Source organism: Aythya marila (assembly GCF_965140915.1).
Source record: "Aythya marila genome assembly, chromosome: 17".
NCBI lineage: Eukaryota > Metazoa > Chordata > Aves > Anseriformes > Anatidae > Aythya > Aythya marila.
In genome coordinates, this window is record NC_139058.1 from 9,649,043 (window position 1) to 9,666,812 (window position 17,770).

Sequence of the window (17,770 nt, forward strand, 5' to 3'; positions counted from 1 at the left end):
CCAGGCGCCCGACCTGGGGAAAAATAGCAAAATAAATAACTAAACAAACAAAGGGAAAGCCACAAACAACCCTAAGGAAACAAACTAGAAGTGACACCCAACAAAAAACAAACCCAGCAGAGGAGAAACACGGGACAAACACCGCACCGAAGCACCCAACTTGTGCAACCCCAAGCCCCCAACCCCAAACCCCCAACCCCAAACCCCCCAATCCCAAACCTCCCAACCCCAAACCCCAACCCCCCCCCCCGCAGCCCGGGGAAGCCGCGGGCCCCCAGGCGGGCGCTAGGGGGGGCTGCAGCGGGGCCGAGCGGGGCCGGGGCCGCGCCATGGGGGCCGAGCGGGAGGCGCGGGCCTGCGCCGCCTTCTACGGGGCGCTGGGGCCCGGCGGGCCGGGCAGGGCCGCGCTCCGCTGCCTGCACAGCCTGCGGCTCTTCGCCGGGTAAGGGGCTCCGGGGGGACACGGGGGGACACGGGGGGACACGGGGGGACACGGGGAATAAGGGGGATGCGGGGGCGGTTCGGGCAGCGCGGTTGGGACGCGCAGTGTGGAGCGCGCCGCTCCAAATCAAAGCCACCCCCACCCAAATGGGGCACCCCCACCCCAACCTCCCACAGCATCAAGGCGTCCCCACCCACCCCCCCACCACACCAGGGTACCCCATCACACCCCCCATGGAGTAGCCCTAACCCCCATCAAGCCGGGGTGCCCCCCACGCTCCCCTCCCGTTGCACCCCCAGCCCCAGCTGAGCCCCCCTGGGGCGCCCCAACTCGTCCATCCCGGTACCATGGCAGGAGCACCACGAAAAGATGCCGGGACCAGCACCTGGAGGAGGCCCTGCAGCTGGCGCGGGCGCTGAGCGAGGAACTGCGGGCGCTGGGCGAGGCGGAGGCACGGCCGCTGCTGCGCTGCGTGCTGGCGTTCCAGCTGGAGGCGAGCGGCAGCTCCAGCGCCTTCCACAAACTGGAGCAGGTCTGTAACACACCGCCAGGCAGAGAAACGCAGCCGAAGCTGCCCTAGAAGCACGACACAGCTCGTGTTTCTCGGGGGTCCGCGTGGGTGGCTGACCCGGGGGTCTGTCCGCAGATTGTGACCCAGCTGGCGGTGGGCCAGGAGGCTCTGCTGGCCCGGGAGGTGGGCGCGCTGCTGGCTGGCCTGGCACCGCACCGAGAGGTGAGAGCACCCAGCACGTGGGGCAGGGACACCCCAGATTTGGGAGCATCACACGTGGGGACCGGCTACAGGAGGTTTTGGGGTGCGAGGCAGCCGGGCAGGGAGTGCCTGTGGCCAGGGATCAGCCGTACTCTGCAGCACATCAGCTGTGCTGCCTCGGGGTTCAGCGCCAGAGCCCGCTGCTGACCAGTCTCCTGCATGGGAGGGACTGGGAGCTGTGGGGAGCTTTGCTTGGAGGCTTTTCCCCAAAACACCCACACTGCGTAGCATGGCTGCTGCCATTGTGCTGGGTGTGAAGGGTGCCTGTCCTTCTGCCCCCACAGGTGCTGTCTCCTGAGGACCTTCAGGCAGGTCAGTCTCTGCTCCTCGTCCCCAGGGGCTTCCCTGGGTGCCAGGAGGGACAGGGACCGATGCTGTGCCCTCACCCACAGTGTGCATGTTCATCGAGGACAGCAGCCTGGGCCGGGACCATTGGCGGCAGAACCTGGCCCCGCTGCTGCAGCGCCTGGCTGCCACCTTGCGCTGGGTGCTGCAGAGCCAGCCGGCACCAAGCAGCACCTGGGGCCACCTGGCCGTCAAGGTAGGAACCATGTCGGGGGGAGAAGGAGAAGTCAGGGAAGCCAGGGGTTTGCGTGTTCTTCAGAGACAAGGGATGCAGACCCTCTCTCTTCTGGTCCTCCAGGCCTGCCTCCAGCTCTTCCAGGCACTGCCGAAGGACGTGGCCCCTCTGGCGTGGAGTGCAGCAGCAAAGAGCGAGACCCTGCAGAGCATCCTGGGGCTGCTGCTGGAGGTGGTGGCGGGGAAGGTGCGTGTGAGCCTGGTGGCACTGGAGGACAGCACTGTACTCCCATGGTTCTTTCCCTGTACCTGAGGAGACACTGCAGCATCTGGGAATGCTCTGTAGTTGGCCATAAGTGTCACAGGGGCATGGAAACAGTTTATGCATGTTTTTTTTTTTGTTTTTTGTTTTTTTATGTGGTGTTTTGAGCTGTGCCTTTCCCTCCCCTTCTGAGCCCAGGCCCCGAGCAAGGACACGCAGCTGCTGGCAGGCACCGCACTGAGCATGCTGGTGAACACAGCCCCGCAGCCCCAGAGCGGGGCCGGTGCTGCACAGGCCCTCTTCCAGCTCGCTGACCAAGGTGTGTGCTCCTCCCTGAGCTGGGAACCACCTCACTGGGTGGGCAGCAGGGACAGGCGTGCTGGGCGAGAGGGGATGGAGGGGACAGTGCCACTCACTGGCAGTCAAAGCCAGGCTGCTGCTTTGTCCCCCTCCTGTGGTGCAGGAGTCCAATATGCCACAGTCACTCTGGGATGAGGCAAGCCAGTCTGGGCAGTTTGGTCATGGATAAATAGTTGGGTTTGGGTCTTTCCCCCAGTTAACACAGCCGTTTTCAACCAGGTGTAAGGGAGCTGAGGTTTGGAGAGCTGGTGGTAGAAAATCCCAGAGTCTTGGATCCAGCCGGGCTGGAGAGGCTGGTGCTGAGCAGAGGCCTGCTGACGTGCTGCAAGGGCGACATCCTCAGCTGCCGGCTGGACAGCCCCATGCAACAGGTAGGAGAGTTCATACCCAGGGGTTTGGAGCCCCTCGCCCAGCTCTGCTTTGACAGCCACCAGTGGGGGTTTGGGATAAACCTCCTGATGTAGCCAGCCCACACCCCCTCACACAGCCTGCACCTGGGGCTGATCTCCCAAAGCAGCACAGAAAGCTCACCCTGAGCTGCTGGAACAGCAGAGCAGTGCTGTGGTCTTTTGTCCTGTGATGGGGTTTTCTTACCCCAAAAGCCTGCACCTCCCTGCTCACTGATGGGCTGTGTTCCTGCAGGCCTGCCTGCTGCTGGATGTGCTCTTCCCTGCTGTACGTGCCCTGAACAAGGAGCAGGACTGCCACTACTACTGCTTCCAAGGTGAGGGACGGTGACTTCACCATGGCAGAAGACTGCTGCTAAGGCTGTTAACACCTGCTCCAGCCCACCGAATACAAACCTCCCTGGCTGCTGTACATCTGTGTGGGCTGGTGGGGAAGCGCTCCCCTTGTGCCCTGCTCCCCAGCCTGGGTGGGCTTTGCCACACATGGTGGCTGCATCACTGTGTCTGCTTTTCTGCTTTCAGTCCTGGCGCTGTGGCTGCAGCGCCTGCAGGAGAACCTGCCTGAGCTCTGGTGCCTGCGGGGGGGCCGCATCCTGGCGGAGGACACCGAGCTGCTCCAGCAGCTCACCCAGCTGGTGTGGGACAACGCTGAGACCCCGGTAAGGCTGGAGTGTGCACCCCCAGCACCACCATGACCAGAAACAGCCCTTTCCTTGACCAGCTCAGCTTGTCCTGCTGCACATACACAGCCCTACCCTGTAGGGCAGGGATGGAGGTACCCCCACTGCAGCAGAGCTTTGCCCCTGCTCCCCATGCAGCAGGGCAGCCCCAGCTGACCAAAGAGCCCTGGGCCACATCTGCTGGCACATCCTTCGTACTGAAAGTCTGTGGCCACAGGAAAGCAAGAAGTCTTCTAAAGCAGAAAGACAGAAGGTGGGAACCACACTGACCTCTCTCGGTTGCCATCCTTCCCTCCAGGTGGAGGGGGTGTCCGAGTTCATCCAGAGCTCCTTTCAACTGCTCCTGGAGATCTATGACCTCGAGTGCCAACACTTCAAGGACCAGGAGAGACCCCTCTACCGACAGATGCTGCAGAGGGCGGTCTCGATGCCGTGGCAGATCAAGGCCAGATACGTGCCCCTGTGTGCCATCGTCCCCTACGTGGGCAGCCAGCAGGTAGGGAAGGTGGAGTCCCTGCTGTACGGAGCCTTTAGGCTGGCAGGGCAGCGTGTGGAGGTGGCAGATGGGACATCCCTCATGTACTCCTCACAGCCATCGCCGGCCTTTCCCCCAGGTGCTGGACACATACCCAGAGCTGCCGCAGCACCTCCTGAGCTGCCTGGCCACCAACCACCTGTGCCCTGCAGCCACCGAGCTCTACAGGGTGCTGGTGCGGCAGCAGCGCTCCGAGGGACCAGGGGGCACAGAGGAGGCCCTGGCTGAGCGGTGGGCACGGCGCTGGCTGCCCCTGCTGTGCCAGGCACTGCGCTCACCCCTGCCCATCCTACAGAGCAACGCCGCCAACCACCTCCTTGTCTGGACACTCCGGCAGCTCCCGGCCACCCACGCACTGCTGGCTGCCCAATTTGATGGCCAGGATGCCGCCGCGCTCCGGGCCTGGGTGTCGCTGCTGCGGGCGCAGAAGAGCATCGTGGGGACCCTGCCCCTGCAGGGCGAGGCACTGGCACGGCTCCGCACCTGCCTGCGGGCCCGCGAGGAGGGCGTGCGGCTGGCAGCGCTGGGCCTCCTGTGCTGCAGCCCCAGCAGCGGGCAGGCCCTGTCGGGCACTGAGGAGCAGCTGCTGCGGGAGTTCCTGCCCCTCAACCTCACCGGAGACTCCTCTGCCTTCCGGCAGCTGCTGCAGGCGGCCGTGAGGAAGGCGTTGGTGCGGCTGCGGGACAGTGCGCTGGCCCGGCTGCGAGGGAAGGCGCCCGTGGAGCCAGGCGAGGAAGCGGGGCAGCCCGACCAGGCTGTAGGTGAGGAGGCTGCTGCAGCACCTCTCAGTGGCCCCCAGGGCTTCGCAAGTGGTTGCCACAGTGCTGTGCGCTCTCCCCGCAGGCTTTGTGGAGTGGCTGCTGCAGCTCAGCATCTCCTCACTCACCCCCGGGGCCAACTACCAGAGGAAGAAGACAGCTCTGCTCCTCCTGGCTGCCATTCTGGAGACCTGCACGGACACCTGGAGCCCTGAGAGGAAGAAGGGCCAGCCCCCACGTGAGTAGGGGCAGCCTGCCCAGAGCATCCCTGCAGGTCTTGGGGCGCTCCTGGTGGTCCCCATCCCATCCCACCACCCGCTGTCCTCGCAGGGACCATGGCTGCGCTGCTGAGCCACGCCAGGCAGAGCGGCTGCTGGGACTTCTTCTCTTGGCCCAACTTGCTGGCGCTGCTGAGCTGCTTGCAGGACAGCACCAACGAGGTGGGTGTCAGCAGCCCCCTCTCCTGCCCTGCGTCTGCCACCTGTGTCCCTACTCCCTTTCTCTTCTGCCTTGGCAGATCAGAGACCTGGCCTCGGAGCTGCTCGTCCGCTACTTCCCCACGGCGTTCCCCTCCTCTCTCACCCCAGCACTGCTCCAGCTGGCCCAGGACGCCCTCAGCAGCCCCCGTGTGCAGGAGGCTGAAGCCGGAGCTGTGCTGATGAAGACAATCCTACAGAAGTATGAGCTCAGGGTGGGCAAAGGCATGGCAGCCCCGTGGCAGCACCAGGATCTCCTTGGGGCTGACCACAGCCAGCAGTGGCTTGGGTTTGAGTTAGCCTTGCAGTGGTGGAGCTGGGGAGGGATGGGGTCTGCACAGCACAAGTTGGGCAGAAAACTCTTGTACTCGCAGCACCAGCAGCACGTGCCTCTTCCTGCAGGTCAGATGGCAGCACCATGAAGATCCTGGAGATTGAAGCAGCCCAGACACCACCAAACCATGGCCTGTGCTTCGCCCAGCACCTCCTGCGGATGCTGCAGGCCCAGCACGCTGTGGCTCAGCAGGACCTGCTGCGGGCAGCAGCCGTGGCACCAATGCACGGTGCGTGCCCGGGCTGCTGGAGGAGAGAGGCCACAGCTTGGTGTGTGCCCTCCATCCATGAGTCCCATTTTGGGGAGATATTGCAGTGGGGGGGCAGGATGGTGCTGAGCACCGCTGTAACGTGGGTTGGGCATTTGTGCAGGTGTGATTGCAGCCCTGCGGAGGTGTCTGCTGCAGGTGCCAGAGGTGGCTGCCTCCATGCGGGCGGCAGAGTCGGTGCAGAGCTGGCAGGAGTTCCTCACCAGCCTTGTGACCACCGCGAGGGACATCACCTCCCTCCTGCTGGGTGCTCTGCAGAGCCCTGGTTCCAACGAGCAAGGTGAGCAGGTCCCCAGGGGAAGCAGCCCTGGGAGCCACCCACACCTTCACCGCAGCAGCCTTGGTCCAGCCGTGAGCTCCAGAGGCTCTCCCTCACGCTGCTCGCTGCTTTTCCTCTTCCCAGCGGCTGCCCCATCGTTTGCAGACATGGGGAATGCGATCGGCTCCCTCATCACGCTGGGGAAGGGGCAGCAGGAGGAGGAGGAGGACTCAGTCCTGCTGTCAGAGGAGCACAGCCTGATCCTGACCTGCTGCTGGGTGTCGGTGAAGGTAGGAGCACCACACAGCAGCACCCACTGCACAGCCTGACCCAGGAGCTGGGCACATCCCTCCCTGGGGGCAGGCAGGGCAAGCACTGCCCTTACCTGGGGGCTGCTGCAGCCCCCCACTCCAAAAGCAGCCTCCTCCCTGCCTGCCCTTATGTAGCCCAGCTGCTTTCCCAGCGCTGATGGACCCCAGCTGTGCCGGAGCTGGTCTGCCCCTGCTCGCAGCTGGGCTGCTCTGACAGCTGCCCATCACAGCTCCTTTCCGACAGCTGCCCATCTCCCCCAGAGCCTGCCCAGTGGCTGGCTGCAAAAAGGACATCTCAGCCACGCAGGGCTTGCAGCAGGCTGAGGAAACGCCATGCTGCAGATGCTGCATGCTCAAAGTCAGCTCAGCAGTCATGGGCTGAGCTGCTGGCACTGTGTGCTCTGGGGTGACAGCAGCGCTTGCCAGGCACCCCTGCCACAGCAAATGTAGGGCAGGACAGCCGTGCTGGGCAGCACCACTGCCTTTCCTCTAACCTCTCGCCTCTTCCCCAGGAAATTGGGCTGCTGCTGGGAGGCCTGGCTGAGCTGCTGCTGTTGCCAGTGCTGCCTGATGCAGCGGGGCCCCTCCTGACACTTGACAACTTACAGACGGCTGCGAGGGTCTTCCAGGAGATCCTGCTGAGGTGCCGGCACTGGGTAGGAGCGTGTCCCACCTAGGGGGGGCTCGGCCCCTCTCCTGCCCCTCCAAACCCATTCATCAGCCCCGAGCAGAGGTTTCAGGGGGCTGTGGGAAGGTGGGAGCACAGGGAGCCCTGACACCGCTCTGCCCTAGGGAGCGGTGGAGGGCTGCAGCATGGGCTTCACCAAGTTCTGTGCTGCTCTGCTGAACCACCCCGACACGGAGCTGCAGGCGATCCCACAGACCATGCTGGACCAGGTGCTGTGCTTGTTCTTCCCCATGTTCCCTCGTCCCCAGGGCTGTGTCTGTGTCCCTGCAGTCCCGGTGTTGGCTGCTGGTCCCCTCCCCTGCGGGGCAGCTGCAGGCTCCAGCTTGCAGGTTTCCAGCGGGGTCTGGATGGGTTTTGTTTCTCAGGGGTTGGAAGCACTGAGTGGGCCTCGGAGCAGCTCGATAACGCGCCGTGCTGCCGGCTTCCCCATGCTCTTCCTCTGCATCGTCAGTGGGGAAAACCCAGCCCAGGCCCGGCCGCTCCTGACCCGCTGCATCCAGACCCTGCTGGCCTTGGCCTCCGCGGCCCTGCCCCAGGACTGGGACCAGACCCTCGACCTCCCGCAGGTGAGCACAGCGGGCACCGAGCCTCTTGCAGTTACATCTGGCTTGGGGACAGGGTGATCTGCAGGAGGCTGCCCAGAAGGATCTGCACCTCAGTGTGAGGCTGCATTAGCACAGAGACCTTGGGGTGAACCAAAGCCACAGCCCTGGCTGCACTGCGCATCCCAGGAGCCCAGGAGCTGCTGGCCCCTTGGCTCCCTGCTCTCTTCTGAGCATCTTTGGTTTGCATCCTGGTGCTCAGTGCAGCACAGCTGAGCTCTTCATGCTCTCCACAGGTGTGTGCCCTGCACGTGCTGCAGACGCTGGTCCGTGGAGCAGGGCTGGGCAGCGCACTGCTGCGGCACGCCACGCCAATGGTGGCCCTGGCACTTCAGGGCCTGGGTTCGCCTTGCTGGGCCATGAGGAATGCGGCCATCCAGCTCTTCAGTGAGTACCTGAGCCTGTGCTCTGCACCTGGTGTCCCTGCTAACAAAAAGGGCAGCGCCAGCAGCAGGGTTTTATCCCTGCAGCAATGCCCATGGGGGAACAGGGACCAGATTTGCACCCCACAGCGCAGTGGCGACATGCTGGTGCCCAGCGGGTCCCAGAGCTGCAGCTTGGCACTGCCTTTCAGGGATGTTTAATCAGCCCTTGGGGTCCAGTGCCGAGGGCAGGCAGGGGGACGGGGCCTGACTCTGCTTTCTGCCCCGTCCCTGCAGGCGCTCTCACCAGCCGGCTGCTGGGCCAGAAGCGGAGCCGCGCCGAGGGCAGCCCCGCAGAGGGGCTGAGCCTGCCCGCCTTCCTGGGGCAGCACCCGCAGCTGGGCGCCATGCTGCTGGCTGAGCTGGGGGCAGCCACAACGGGGGGGCCCCGCCTGCGCCCCGCGCTCCACGCTGTCCTCACGCTCCTGGCGCAGCTCCAGCCTGGCCCTGATGGCCCCGACAGGTAGGATGGAGCGGACAGGGGTGGCAGTGGGGGTGCTCTGCCCCAAAGCGAGGGCTCGCTGTGAGGGTGCGTCACCGTCACCACGCTGTGCCCTTTTTGCTCCGCAGCCCCTCCGCTCGCTTCCTGGAGCCGCTGCTGGGGCTGGCAGCGAGCCCCATCTACGCCGTGCGAGCCATGGCTGCCAAGGCACTGGTGCCCGTCGTCCCGCCGCCCCAGCGCCCTGCACTCCTCCTGCGGCTGGCCCAGCAGCTCCCCGCGCCTGGAGGGGTCCGCTCGCACAACGCCCTGCACGGGCACCTGCTGCAGATGCAGGCGCTGCTGGCCCCAGCCCCAGGATCCGATGGGTGAGTGGTCCCGCACCCTCCCTGCGGCCCCAGCACCTTTTTGGTGTGGCCCTGCGTTGAGGCGTGCTCATCCCCCCGCAGGCTGCTGGCTGAGGCACTGTGCCCCGTGGCTCTGCAGCTGGAGGCCCGGGGCTGGCTGCTCACCCCTGCCCAGCGCTGCCCGCTCGTCCGCGCTGCCTTTCTGCAGGTCCTCGCCCTCCTGCCCGCCTCCCTCAGCCCTGGCTTCATGCAGAGCATCCGAGAAGCCATCAGCACTGAGCTGGGCAGCTTCACGCTGGGGAAGGAGCCGGGATGTGCTGAGCTGCAGGTACTGCTCCCTGCTGGGGACATCATGGCTGTGCCCTTCTGTGAAGCTGGGGCATGGGGAGTGGGGACCTGTCCTGCTCACTCCATGCCCACAAACGTGCCTCACTTGAGGCTGAGTGCTGGAAGTGGATCCTGGTTTCCCTCCAGGTGGGCTCAGCTGTCCTCCACCAAACCATGGCCCGCTTCGCATGCAGCGAGGCCGCACGGCTGGCCGACAGTGAGAGGATCGGTGCTGTTTGCTCGCTTCTCCAGCAGCCAAATCCCGATGTCCAGCTTGCCATCCTCAGCTGGGTGATCGAAGGGGAGGGAGACAAGTGCGAGGAGCTGGAGAAGGCTCTCCGGCTGACGCTGCTGGTAAGATGAGGCTCAGAAGTGGGGCACTGACACACAGCAGCACACAGATGGGTGCTCACTGAGTGGTCCCTGGTGCTCCTGTATCCTGGTGCCATCTCTCGAGGAGGCACAGGTCCAGAGCATGTTGCTCAGGCTGACGTGCAGCCTTTCTGGTGGATTTGCTGATGGCTGCATGGTCCCATGCTCCCAGGGGCACTAACCATGTACCTTCTTTCCCGTTGTTGACTAGGAGAACTTACAGTCTGTGCTGCGAGACAGAAGGAACAAAGAGTTCCTGAAATTGTACCTTGAGGCTTTGATGCATCTTTGCAGAAACCCCTCATCTTGGTCCCAGGAAGCTTCCCCTAAGCTCCAGGGCTCCTCCTCAGCATGCGTGGAAATGCTGCTCCTCATGATGGAGACGGAGCATCCTGGCCCAGACCTCCTCTTCCAGGCTCTGTGTGCCACCAGCCTGCTGCTCGCCCTCGGGTACGTCTGTGCCACATCCGGGGCTGAACCTTTGAGGACATTTTTCTTAGCCCTTGGTGGAAACAGAGCCACGGCTCATGACTGCTTTGTGCCTGGATCCTACGATCTCGGGGCAGTCGGCAGCCTTTGGTGCCCCCAGTGGAGCTGGGAGGTGTGCTTGACCTGGATCTCCTGCCCTTGGACAGGTTTGGGGACAAGGACAGCCCGGTGGTGTGGCGGTGGGTCGCAGTGCTGGAGGCGTGCAGCCGGTCGCTGTCAGCCGAGGTGCTGCGGCTGGCGGCTGCACGCTCCCTGCAGACGGCGGGCATGGAAGTGCTGCGGCGGTCCCTGGGGGCTGCCCACCCCTGGCTCGTCCCCGCGGCGCTGCGGTAGGTCCTGAGCTACACTGGGTGGCCAGGCTCACGGGAATGCCACTGCCTGCAGGCGCTGTGCCTTCCCTGCAGTGTGGGCTGGTTGTGCAGGGACATTTATTTCCCTCCCTCCCAGGGTGATAAACGTGGGCATTCACCTCCTGCAAGATGAGGAGCAGGAAGTCCGGCACGAGGCCGCGGGTTTCGCCAGCCTTGTGGAGCACAGCGTGGGGGAGCCAGGTGGAGGCGGCTGTGTCCTCGTGCAGGGCAATGTGGGGCTGCTGGGCCTCCTGCAGCTCCTCCCGTGGGAGTTTGGGCATCACCCGGACACCTTCGGCTCTCTGCTGCAGCACCTGCCTGTCCTCGACCTCAGGAGCATCGTGGAGGAGCTGGAGGCCAACAAGTGAGTGCACAGATGAAGGGCCAAAAGGGCAGTGGGCAGAGCCACCCTGAGGGTCAGGGAGAGGGATCTCAGATGCCTGGGCATCGGGGAGCATTAGGTAGCCTCCAGGGCTTCCCTTGTGCTTCGGCTTCCCTCCCAGAGCCCCCAGCCTGTACAAGGAGGACGAACCCAATGTTTTTGCGGAGCCGGCCGTCCTGGCACAGCAGCTGCTCCCCTTCCTGCTGCAGCTCCTGGAGAAGGTGCCTGATGCCAGCCCACTCCATGCCTCAGCCCTGTGCTGGCTGGAGGCCACAGGCCCTGGAGTCCTGCGGGACCTGCGGTACTGCAAGGACCTCTGGAGCCAAGGTATGGTGAGCTAGGGAGCGTTGGGATGCCCTTTGGATAGGAAACCTGGTGTCCTCACCCCTAGGGTCACCCTGCCTGAGGGACCCCAGCTGCGCTCACCACGTCTTTACCCTCTCTCTCCGCAGGGGCCGTCGCACGCTGGTGGATGAAGGCTCTGGGCTGTGCCAAGCTGCGGGCAGCCCTGGCCGTGCTGCTGGTGAGGGCCAGGCTGGTGGCCCACGCGCTGCGAGTGCTGGGTGAGAGCCACGGGGCCATACCGGGGCTGGGCTGCGACGTCCAGGAGCTGGAGCAGGAACTGGCGCTGGTACAGGGGCTGCTGGCACAGCACGGGCTGGCCCCCGCGCCCAGCCAGGGCAATGCACCGAGGGAACCGGGATCACTGCCTGGGAACAACTGATGGCTCCGGGCACGGAGTGGCGTCACGCTGAGCTTCTGGCTCTCGCTGCTGTGTCCCTGCATTTTTTTGGGTGCTCGCTGCAGCCAGGCAGCAGGTTCGGCAGTGGAACGCGGGAAACCCTACTCGCTGTGCGGGACGTGCTCGCTTTGGATGCAGCAGCCCATGCTGGTGGTGGGAGCGAGCAGGTCTTTGCTGTTTGGTTCACACAGGAGGGTATCTCTGCACCAGCACAGCATCACCTCCCTGTGCCTGCTCCCTGCAGCACTCCCTGCCCCCGGGTCCGGCCGGGAGGACAGGACATGCACCCCTGTCCCCTGCTGGGACACCCGCTGACTGTTTTCAACCAGGATTCTGGCTCTTTTTGCGGGAGCCTTTTATCCCAAATAAAGAACCCCGAAACCACCCCGCTGTCAAAGCCTTTCCATGGCCCTACTCGGGGGGAGATCAGAGGGGAGCCGGGCGGGGCCGGGGACCACCGAAGGGCAGCAGCCACGGGGGGAACAGCGGCGGGGATCCGCGGGTGCGGCCCGAGGAGGGAGCGGAGGGGCCGGGGCCGGGGCTGGTGCCGGTGCCGGTGCCGGTGCCAGTGCCCTGCCGTGCGCCCCCCGGGGCTGCGCGCAGCGGGGGCGGCCCCGGGCGCTGCGGGGCTCTGCGGGGCTCCCGCTGCTGCCGCTCCGCCCCGGTCCCGGCCCCGCCCCGGCGCGGAACAGGATGCGGCCACATCCGCTTCCCGCAGCGCTCGGCGCGGCCCCGGAGGAAGGTGAGCGGCGGGGGCGGCCGGGGGCGGCCCCGGGCACGGGCACGGCCCCGGGCGCGGCTCCGGCCGGGTGACGGCGCGGCCCCGCTGGGTGCCCCCCGGCGGCTGCCGGCGGCGGGGGGGTCGGGGTCGGGGTCGGGGGGGCCCCCCCGAGCCCCCCGGAGCCCCCCGAGCCGCCCCCTGCTCGGCCGGCGCGGGGGCAGCATGAGCGCGGCCAAGCCCAAGCGCATCAAGTTCTCCGAGGAGGAGAAATTCCTCATCCTGGAGGAGTTCAGCCTGCGCAAGGACATCCTCATCCCCAAGAGCGGCCGCTACAAGAACACGCTGGACCGGCAGCGGGCCTGGGAGGAGATCGCGGCCGCCGTCAACTCGCTGAGCCCCCTGGTGCAGCGCACGCCCGACGAGATCCGCAAGAAGTGGCACAACATGGTCATCGACGCCCGCAAGGAGCTGGCCATGGAGAAGCACCCGCTGCTCCGCCAGCGGCCCCAGGAGAAGCTCTTCCACAACATCTTCGCCCTCTTCAACAAGCCCAGCCCGCAGCTGCCCGACCCGCTGCTCTCAGGATCGTCCTTCAGGGTGACGGCGGCCGGGGTCCCGCCGGGGCCGCCCGCGCCCCTCTGCGTGGCCGGGGGGATGCTGGAGGTCGCCCCGGACTTACTGCTGCACGGCCAGAGTGGTGCCACTGCCCCGGCCCGTGGGATGCTCTGTGCCACCGGCACCCCCGGCCCCGCTCCCGATGGCTTCCTCGGCACCCCCGGTGCGGAGCCCGACTCCAAGCAGAGCTTGCTGCCGGCAGGCCCGCAGCCCGGCATGGAGAAGAGACTGCTGCCCCCCAGCACGGCAGCCCCCGGTCCCGCCTCGCCACAGGGCACGGCCCCGGTGCTGCCGTCCAGCTCCCCTGAGCCCCCCCGGATCAAGTGCCCGCTAAGCCCGGCGCTGGCGTGGCCGTGCCTCGGCGTGACGGCGAGCCCAGCGGTGCAGAGCGGGGACAGCCCCGGCCCCCCGGCCTCCCAGGAGAACGGTGAGGTGCCCACCTTTCTGCCTAACCTTCTGCCTCTTCGCCCGTGCCCACCCGTCCCTACCTGGGGTCAGCCAGCCCCGCACTGAGGCTCCCAGCCCCGTTTCTGAAGTCGCCACGATGCTCAGCCCTGGCGGGGTGAGCTCCCCAAACCCACACAGTGCTGCAGCCAGGCTGGCTGCCAGCTCCAGTCCAGGCAGGGGCTGTGCTGGTGAGCGATGCTCCAGCTGTTTGTTGGGGTCTCCTCTGCCACAGCCCATCTGCCCAGAATGTGCCTTTTCCCAAGAGAGGAGCCCGGCCTCTCCCCCTGCCAGTGCCACGTCTGTGCCGGCACAGGGGTCGCATCCTGCCCTGCTCCCCCCAGACCCGTCACTGCAGCATGTGGAGGTAGCTCAGGGGCAGGCTGAATCCTGCAGGTTTGAGCTTTTGGAGGCTCACAGGGGCTGCACACAGCACCCCCAGCCTGTCCCCAGCCCACGGCTGTGCCTCCATCCCCATCACAGACAGCCTGGCTCACCTCAGCGATGGAAAGGGCACTGCAGGAGGGAGAGAAAGCACAGGAGGCAGCGGTTGCCCTGGCTCTGCCTCCTCTCCTGCTCTAACTCCTTCCTCTGCTCCGTGCAGGCAGCCCGACGGCACCGGCTGAGCCCCTGCTGGGGCCGCGGGGCTGCAGCCACACAGCCGGGGAGGTGTCGGAGAAGCAGAGCCGGCTGCACACGGAGATCCTGGAGCTGCAGAAGGAGACCCTGCAGCTGCAGAAGGAGAAGATCCTGCTGGAGAAGGAGAAGCTCCTCCTGGAAATCATCAAACTCCGCAGGGAGCTGGGCACGTGAGGGTGCTGCGGGCAGCGGGGCGGTGTGGGGCAGCTGCCCCCATGGTGGGAATGGGGACGGGGACGGGGACAAGCTGCTCGTCCGGCGATGGGCACTGTGATACCTTCAGCCCCTGCCTGCTACGGGGTGGGGATGGTTCCTCTGGGAGCCCTGTCCCATGGCCATGATCCACCAGCCCATTCTCCTGGGGGATACAGGACATTTCAGAGCACCCTGGGCGCTGGCACATGTGGCTGAATAAAGGTGAGCTCTGCAGTACCAGCGCCCAGTGTGTAGGGCAGGGACGGGGTGGGGGTCCCACAGGTAAGGGAACGGGAAGGGGGGCGGCTGTGGGCTGACATGTGGCAGGCGGTGAGCGTGGACAGCCCTGTGGGGACAGCGTCCTGCACAAACAGCATCGCCAGAGCCTCGCCTTGCTTTCCACGCCGAGCTTTAATCTCGCTCCACAAACCACACGCAGCAGCCGAGACGCCCTTGACGTTTCGCTGCAGTCACGTTAACGACGCCCCAAAACCATGCTGGTCTGGGTGGAAGCATGCTGCCTGCCTCCCTGCGTGCTCCCAAACGCCTGCTCGGGGGCTTGTTGCTGCTGCTGGTGTGACAGCGGAGCAGGACAGCGCTGCCTTGTCCTCCCACCTCCTGCTGGATTCAGCCTCCGTTCCTCCCGTGTTAGTCACTTGGCTGCGGACTGAGCAGTTCCCTCGTTTTTTAGTAGTGGAAATCGCAGAGGAGCTGCCTCCCGTCACCGCAGGCAGGCAGCAAGCGTGCGGAGGGCTGAAATTAAAGCAGGGCGGGGACGTTCCCGTTTCATTTCCCCGCTTTTTCAAATCAGAAGGGAGGGGAGTTTCGGCTCACCTTCTCGGGGGTGGGCTACACAAAGACGAGCGCTGGTGAGGGGCAGGTGCAGCCGTCCTGCAGTGCCTCCCGCACCCAGGAGCCCTGACACCCCGCCACGGAGGCGGCCACCCAGAACGTCCTGGAAGGGAAATCGGGCACAGGTTGCCGCTGTGAAAACCAAAGCGAGGTGCTGTGGGAGCTGCTCTCGGGTTTTTAGGGGGGGACGCCCCTCGGGGAGGTGTAGTGCCACCTACCTGGCTCCTTGCAGCCCGTGCCCGTCGCAGCGGGGGTGCCCGTGGTGTGTGTCCCCCCAGCACTGGACGCACACGCGCCGGTCCCGCTGCAGCCGGCGGCTCCAGGGCTGCCCCCGGCAGGCGGCCGCCACCTGCGTCAGGCGGAAAAAGCCGCAGGAGCTGGGGAGGGGGGAGCTGGCGGGGAGGGGGGAGATGGGAGAAATAATGTTGGTTGGAGGGCCAGGGGGGATGCTGGTGGGGTGTGCTCGGTGGGCAGGTTGGGGGTGTCTAGGGGTCGGGGTTGTGCAGGAGGTGGGAAGGGCAGTGGGGTTTGGGGGGCGGTGCAAAGGGGCGATCGGTTTTGGGGGGGCTGCAAATGGGTCATGGGGTTTAGGGCTGTGAAGGGGCCAAGTTTTGGGTGCAGGGAGCGTGCACAGAGGCCACAGCTCCAAGCAGGATGCACGGGGTCCGTAGCTTTGGAGGGGCTGTGCAAAGGGGCCACAGTTTGGGGTGCCAAGGGGCCACCAGGATGCTGCCCTGCACCTACCTGGGAGCCTCCTCCGGCCTCTGCAGCCCGGCTCTTCTCCAGGGATCCCTGAAGTCCTGGCTGAAGGAGTCGGGGAGCACCTTGGCCACCCCTGGCACGGAAGCAGCGGGGTCACAGCTGCCCCGGTGTGGGCAGTGGGGACAAACAACATGGTGTGTGGGTCCGGAAGGGGGTACGCCTTACCTTTGGCAGCCCCGCAGGCTGGGTCATCCCCCAGGCACCCGCGGCGCTGCTTGAGGTCGGGGCAGGGCTCCCCGCCGTGCCGGGGTGGGACGGTGACCTGGCGGCTGCGGCCCTTGCTGCCGACCCCACATGGGGAGCTGCAGCTGCTCCAGGGCCCCCAGGGTCCCACCACACAGCCCACTGCTGCGGGGCAGGGTGGAGGAGCAGAGGGGAGGGAAAAGAGGGGAAAAAAGAGCTTAAATAGTGTAAAGGACAAAGGGGAGAAGCTGCAAACAGGGGAGAGTGGGACCCCCGCATGGCTCATCCCCCAACCCAGCAGCATTGTGCGCCGCTTCCGGAGGCTTTTATTCTCGTGCTGCTGCATCGAGCTGAGCTGGGACCCCGCTAATCTCTGCAGAGATTAGGGAGGGCTGACGGCTGCGATTGTCCCAGGGCTGTGTCCCTCGGCTCTGTGCATCCCAGCACAGCCCCAGCCCTGGGTCCCGTGTCCCCACGCAGCAGTGGCAGGCGTGCTGCTGGCCCAAAGGGTTGCTATGGGCGTTGTGGGGGCAGCATCACCCTGTTATTTTTGGCTGCAGGCTCTGTCACTGCACAGGGAGCAGCCAGAATGCCCCAGTGGGGAAAAAGTGGCGAATAGGACGTTGCTCCAATGGCAAAAACCTGCCAGCACGCACAGCCACCCGAGCTGGGGGCTCCTTGCTGCTGTCCCCACCAAGAGCTACCTGCTGGTAACCACCCTGCTGTCACCCATCGTTACCAGCTGCGCTAACGAGAGGCATCACCCGTCCCCTGCCAGCCTGGGGCCAGCCCGAGCTGCACCCGAGAATCCTGAGGAGTCAGCCCCACAAGCCTGCAGCCGAGGGGCCAAGTCTGACCCCTTTCTCCCCATCCCCACACTCACCGGCGCGGCGGCACGAGGCCTGGTAGTCCTGGCAGCAGTCGCCCGTCCTCTCGCAGTAGGAGTCGCAGTAGCAGCGAGCCCGGTGGGTGCCCGGGGCCCAGCAGGCGTTGTTCCTACCTGGGCAGCAGCGGTGCCGGCAGCCACCCAGCACGTAGCCGGCGGCCAGCAGCCACCCCCCGCACAGCAGCAGCCTTTGCATGCTGCCCCGCAGCGTCCCTGTCCCCGCAGGTCCCGGCTGTCCCCCCGGGGGGGGAGCTGGGCTGCACCGCCCCTCGGCTGGACACAGGGATCAAGCACGTCTCGTTCTGCTCCAGCGCCCCGGCTCCGGGCTGTGCGGGTGGGTGTGAGGATGCCACGGCACAAGCCCCAGCCCCAACGGGGGTGATGCAAAGCAAAGGGAAGGAAGGGCTTGCTACAGCTCCGCTCCCCTCCCGCAGCCCCCAGCCCGGCACCGATGAAGCCCCCAGCCACGCTGAGGTGGTGGCACAGCCCTGTGACCATCACGCTGCCATCTCGCCAGGCTCCCTGTCACCCCCAGGACCTCGGGCACCTGCACACGATGGGCAAAAGTGCTACTGGCATCCCCAGGCATCGCCCCCATGCTTGCAGAAAGCCCACAGCGGGGTTCAGGGCTCTCCTTGGCTGGGGGAGGCAGAGCAGCGATGCCCTGGGGATTTATCTCAGCCCAGCGCAAGACCCAGGAGATTTGGGATGCAGCATGGCACCCGCTCCACCCAGCACCCTGGATACCCCCAGTGAGGCTGGGACCTGGCCAACGCCGCAGACAAGCCCCATCCGTATGGCGAGCAGCAGCCGGGCTCCCTGGGAAGCAGCCCAGGAGGGAGGGCAGCAGCAGCAGCCCCCGCGTACTGCAGCACCACGGGGCGCATCCTGCACGCACCCACAGCGCCAGGGCTGCCCCACACAGCACCA

General features: G+C 65.8%; 3 protein-coding genes across 3 annotated transcripts; 2 read left to right on the top strand and 1 right to left on the bottom strand.

Moving 5' to 3' along the window:
• Positions 1-329: 329 nt before the first annotated feature.
• On the top strand, positions 330-11,921 carry LOC309884982 (tRNA (32-2'-O)-methyltransferase regulator THADA-like; the record flags this gene model as incomplete). Its single annotated transcript, XM_082774496.1, has 31 exons — positions 330-442; positions 797-974; positions 1,089-1,175; positions 1,499-1,526; positions 1,607-1,755; positions 1,858-1,980; positions 2,194-2,314; positions 2,575-2,726; positions 2,998-3,079; positions 3,285-3,421; positions 3,741-3,938; positions 4,057-4,738; positions 4,821-4,973; positions 5,066-5,175; positions 5,253-5,413; positions 5,614-5,774; positions 5,917-6,093; positions 6,217-6,362; positions 6,896-7,039; positions 7,176-7,280; positions 7,437-7,637; positions 7,910-8,060; positions 8,333-8,558; positions 8,666-8,902; positions 8,984-9,209; positions 9,356-9,562; positions 9,792-10,030; positions 10,216-10,398; positions 10,517-10,783; positions 10,923-11,128; positions 11,254-11,921. The coding sequence occupies 31 exons, from the start codon at positions 330-332 to the stop codon at positions 11,523-11,525; spliced, it is 5,622 nt and encodes a 1,873-aa protein (XP_082630622.1). The 3' UTR covers positions 11,526-11,921.
• A 359-nt stretch (positions 11,922-12,280) lies between these two features.
• On the top strand, positions 12,281-14,394 carry LOC309884984 (uncharacterized protein). Its single transcript, XM_082774499.1, has 2 exons — positions 12,281-13,306; positions 13,928-14,394. Exons 1-2 carry the CDS (start codon positions 12,487-12,489, stop codon positions 14,134-14,136), a joined length of 1,029 nt encoding a protein of 342 aa, XP_082630625.1. The 5' UTR covers positions 12,281-12,486; the 3' UTR covers positions 14,137-14,394.
• A 110-nt stretch (positions 14,395-14,504) lies between these two features.
• Positions 14,505-17,664, bottom strand: LOC309884874 (somatomedin-B and thrombospondin type-1 domain-containing protein-like). The gene is made up of 5 exons (XM_082774302.1): positions 16,838-17,664; positions 15,937-16,119; positions 15,754-15,844; positions 15,228-15,401; positions 14,505-15,112 (listed from the first exon to the last, which is right to left on the bottom strand). The coding sequence occupies exons 1-5, from the start codon at positions 17,034-17,036 to the stop codon at positions 15,007-15,009; spliced, it is 753 nt and encodes a 250-aa protein (XP_082630428.1). The 5' UTR covers positions 17,037-17,664; the 3' UTR covers positions 14,505-15,006.
• Positions 17,665-17,770: the final 106 nt, after the last annotated feature.

Excerpts from the sequence above, each read along its gene's own strand:
- LOC309884984 (XM_082774499.1), top strand. The coding sequence starts at position 12,487 with ATGAGCGCGGCCAAGCCCAAGCGCATCAAGTTCTCCGAGGAGGAGAAA. Across the intron at positions 13,307-13,927 it reads CCCGGCCTCCCAGGAGAACG|GCAGCCCGACGGCACCGGCT; the intron begins GTGAGGTGCCCA and ends TGCTCCGTGCAG.
- LOC309884874 (XM_082774302.1), bottom strand. The coding sequence starts at position 17,036 with ATGCAAAGGCTGCTGCTGTGCGGGGGGTGGCTGCTGGCCGCCGGCTAC. Across the intron at positions 15,402-15,753 it reads AGGCCGGAGGAGGCTCCCAG|CTCCCCCCTCCCCAGCTCCT; the intron begins GTAGGTGCAGGG and ends CCTCCCCGCCAG. Across the intron at positions 15,113-15,227 it reads CACGGGCTGCAAGGAGCCAG|GACGTTCTGGGTGGCCGCCT; the intron begins GTAGGTGGCACT and ends TTTCCCTTCCAG.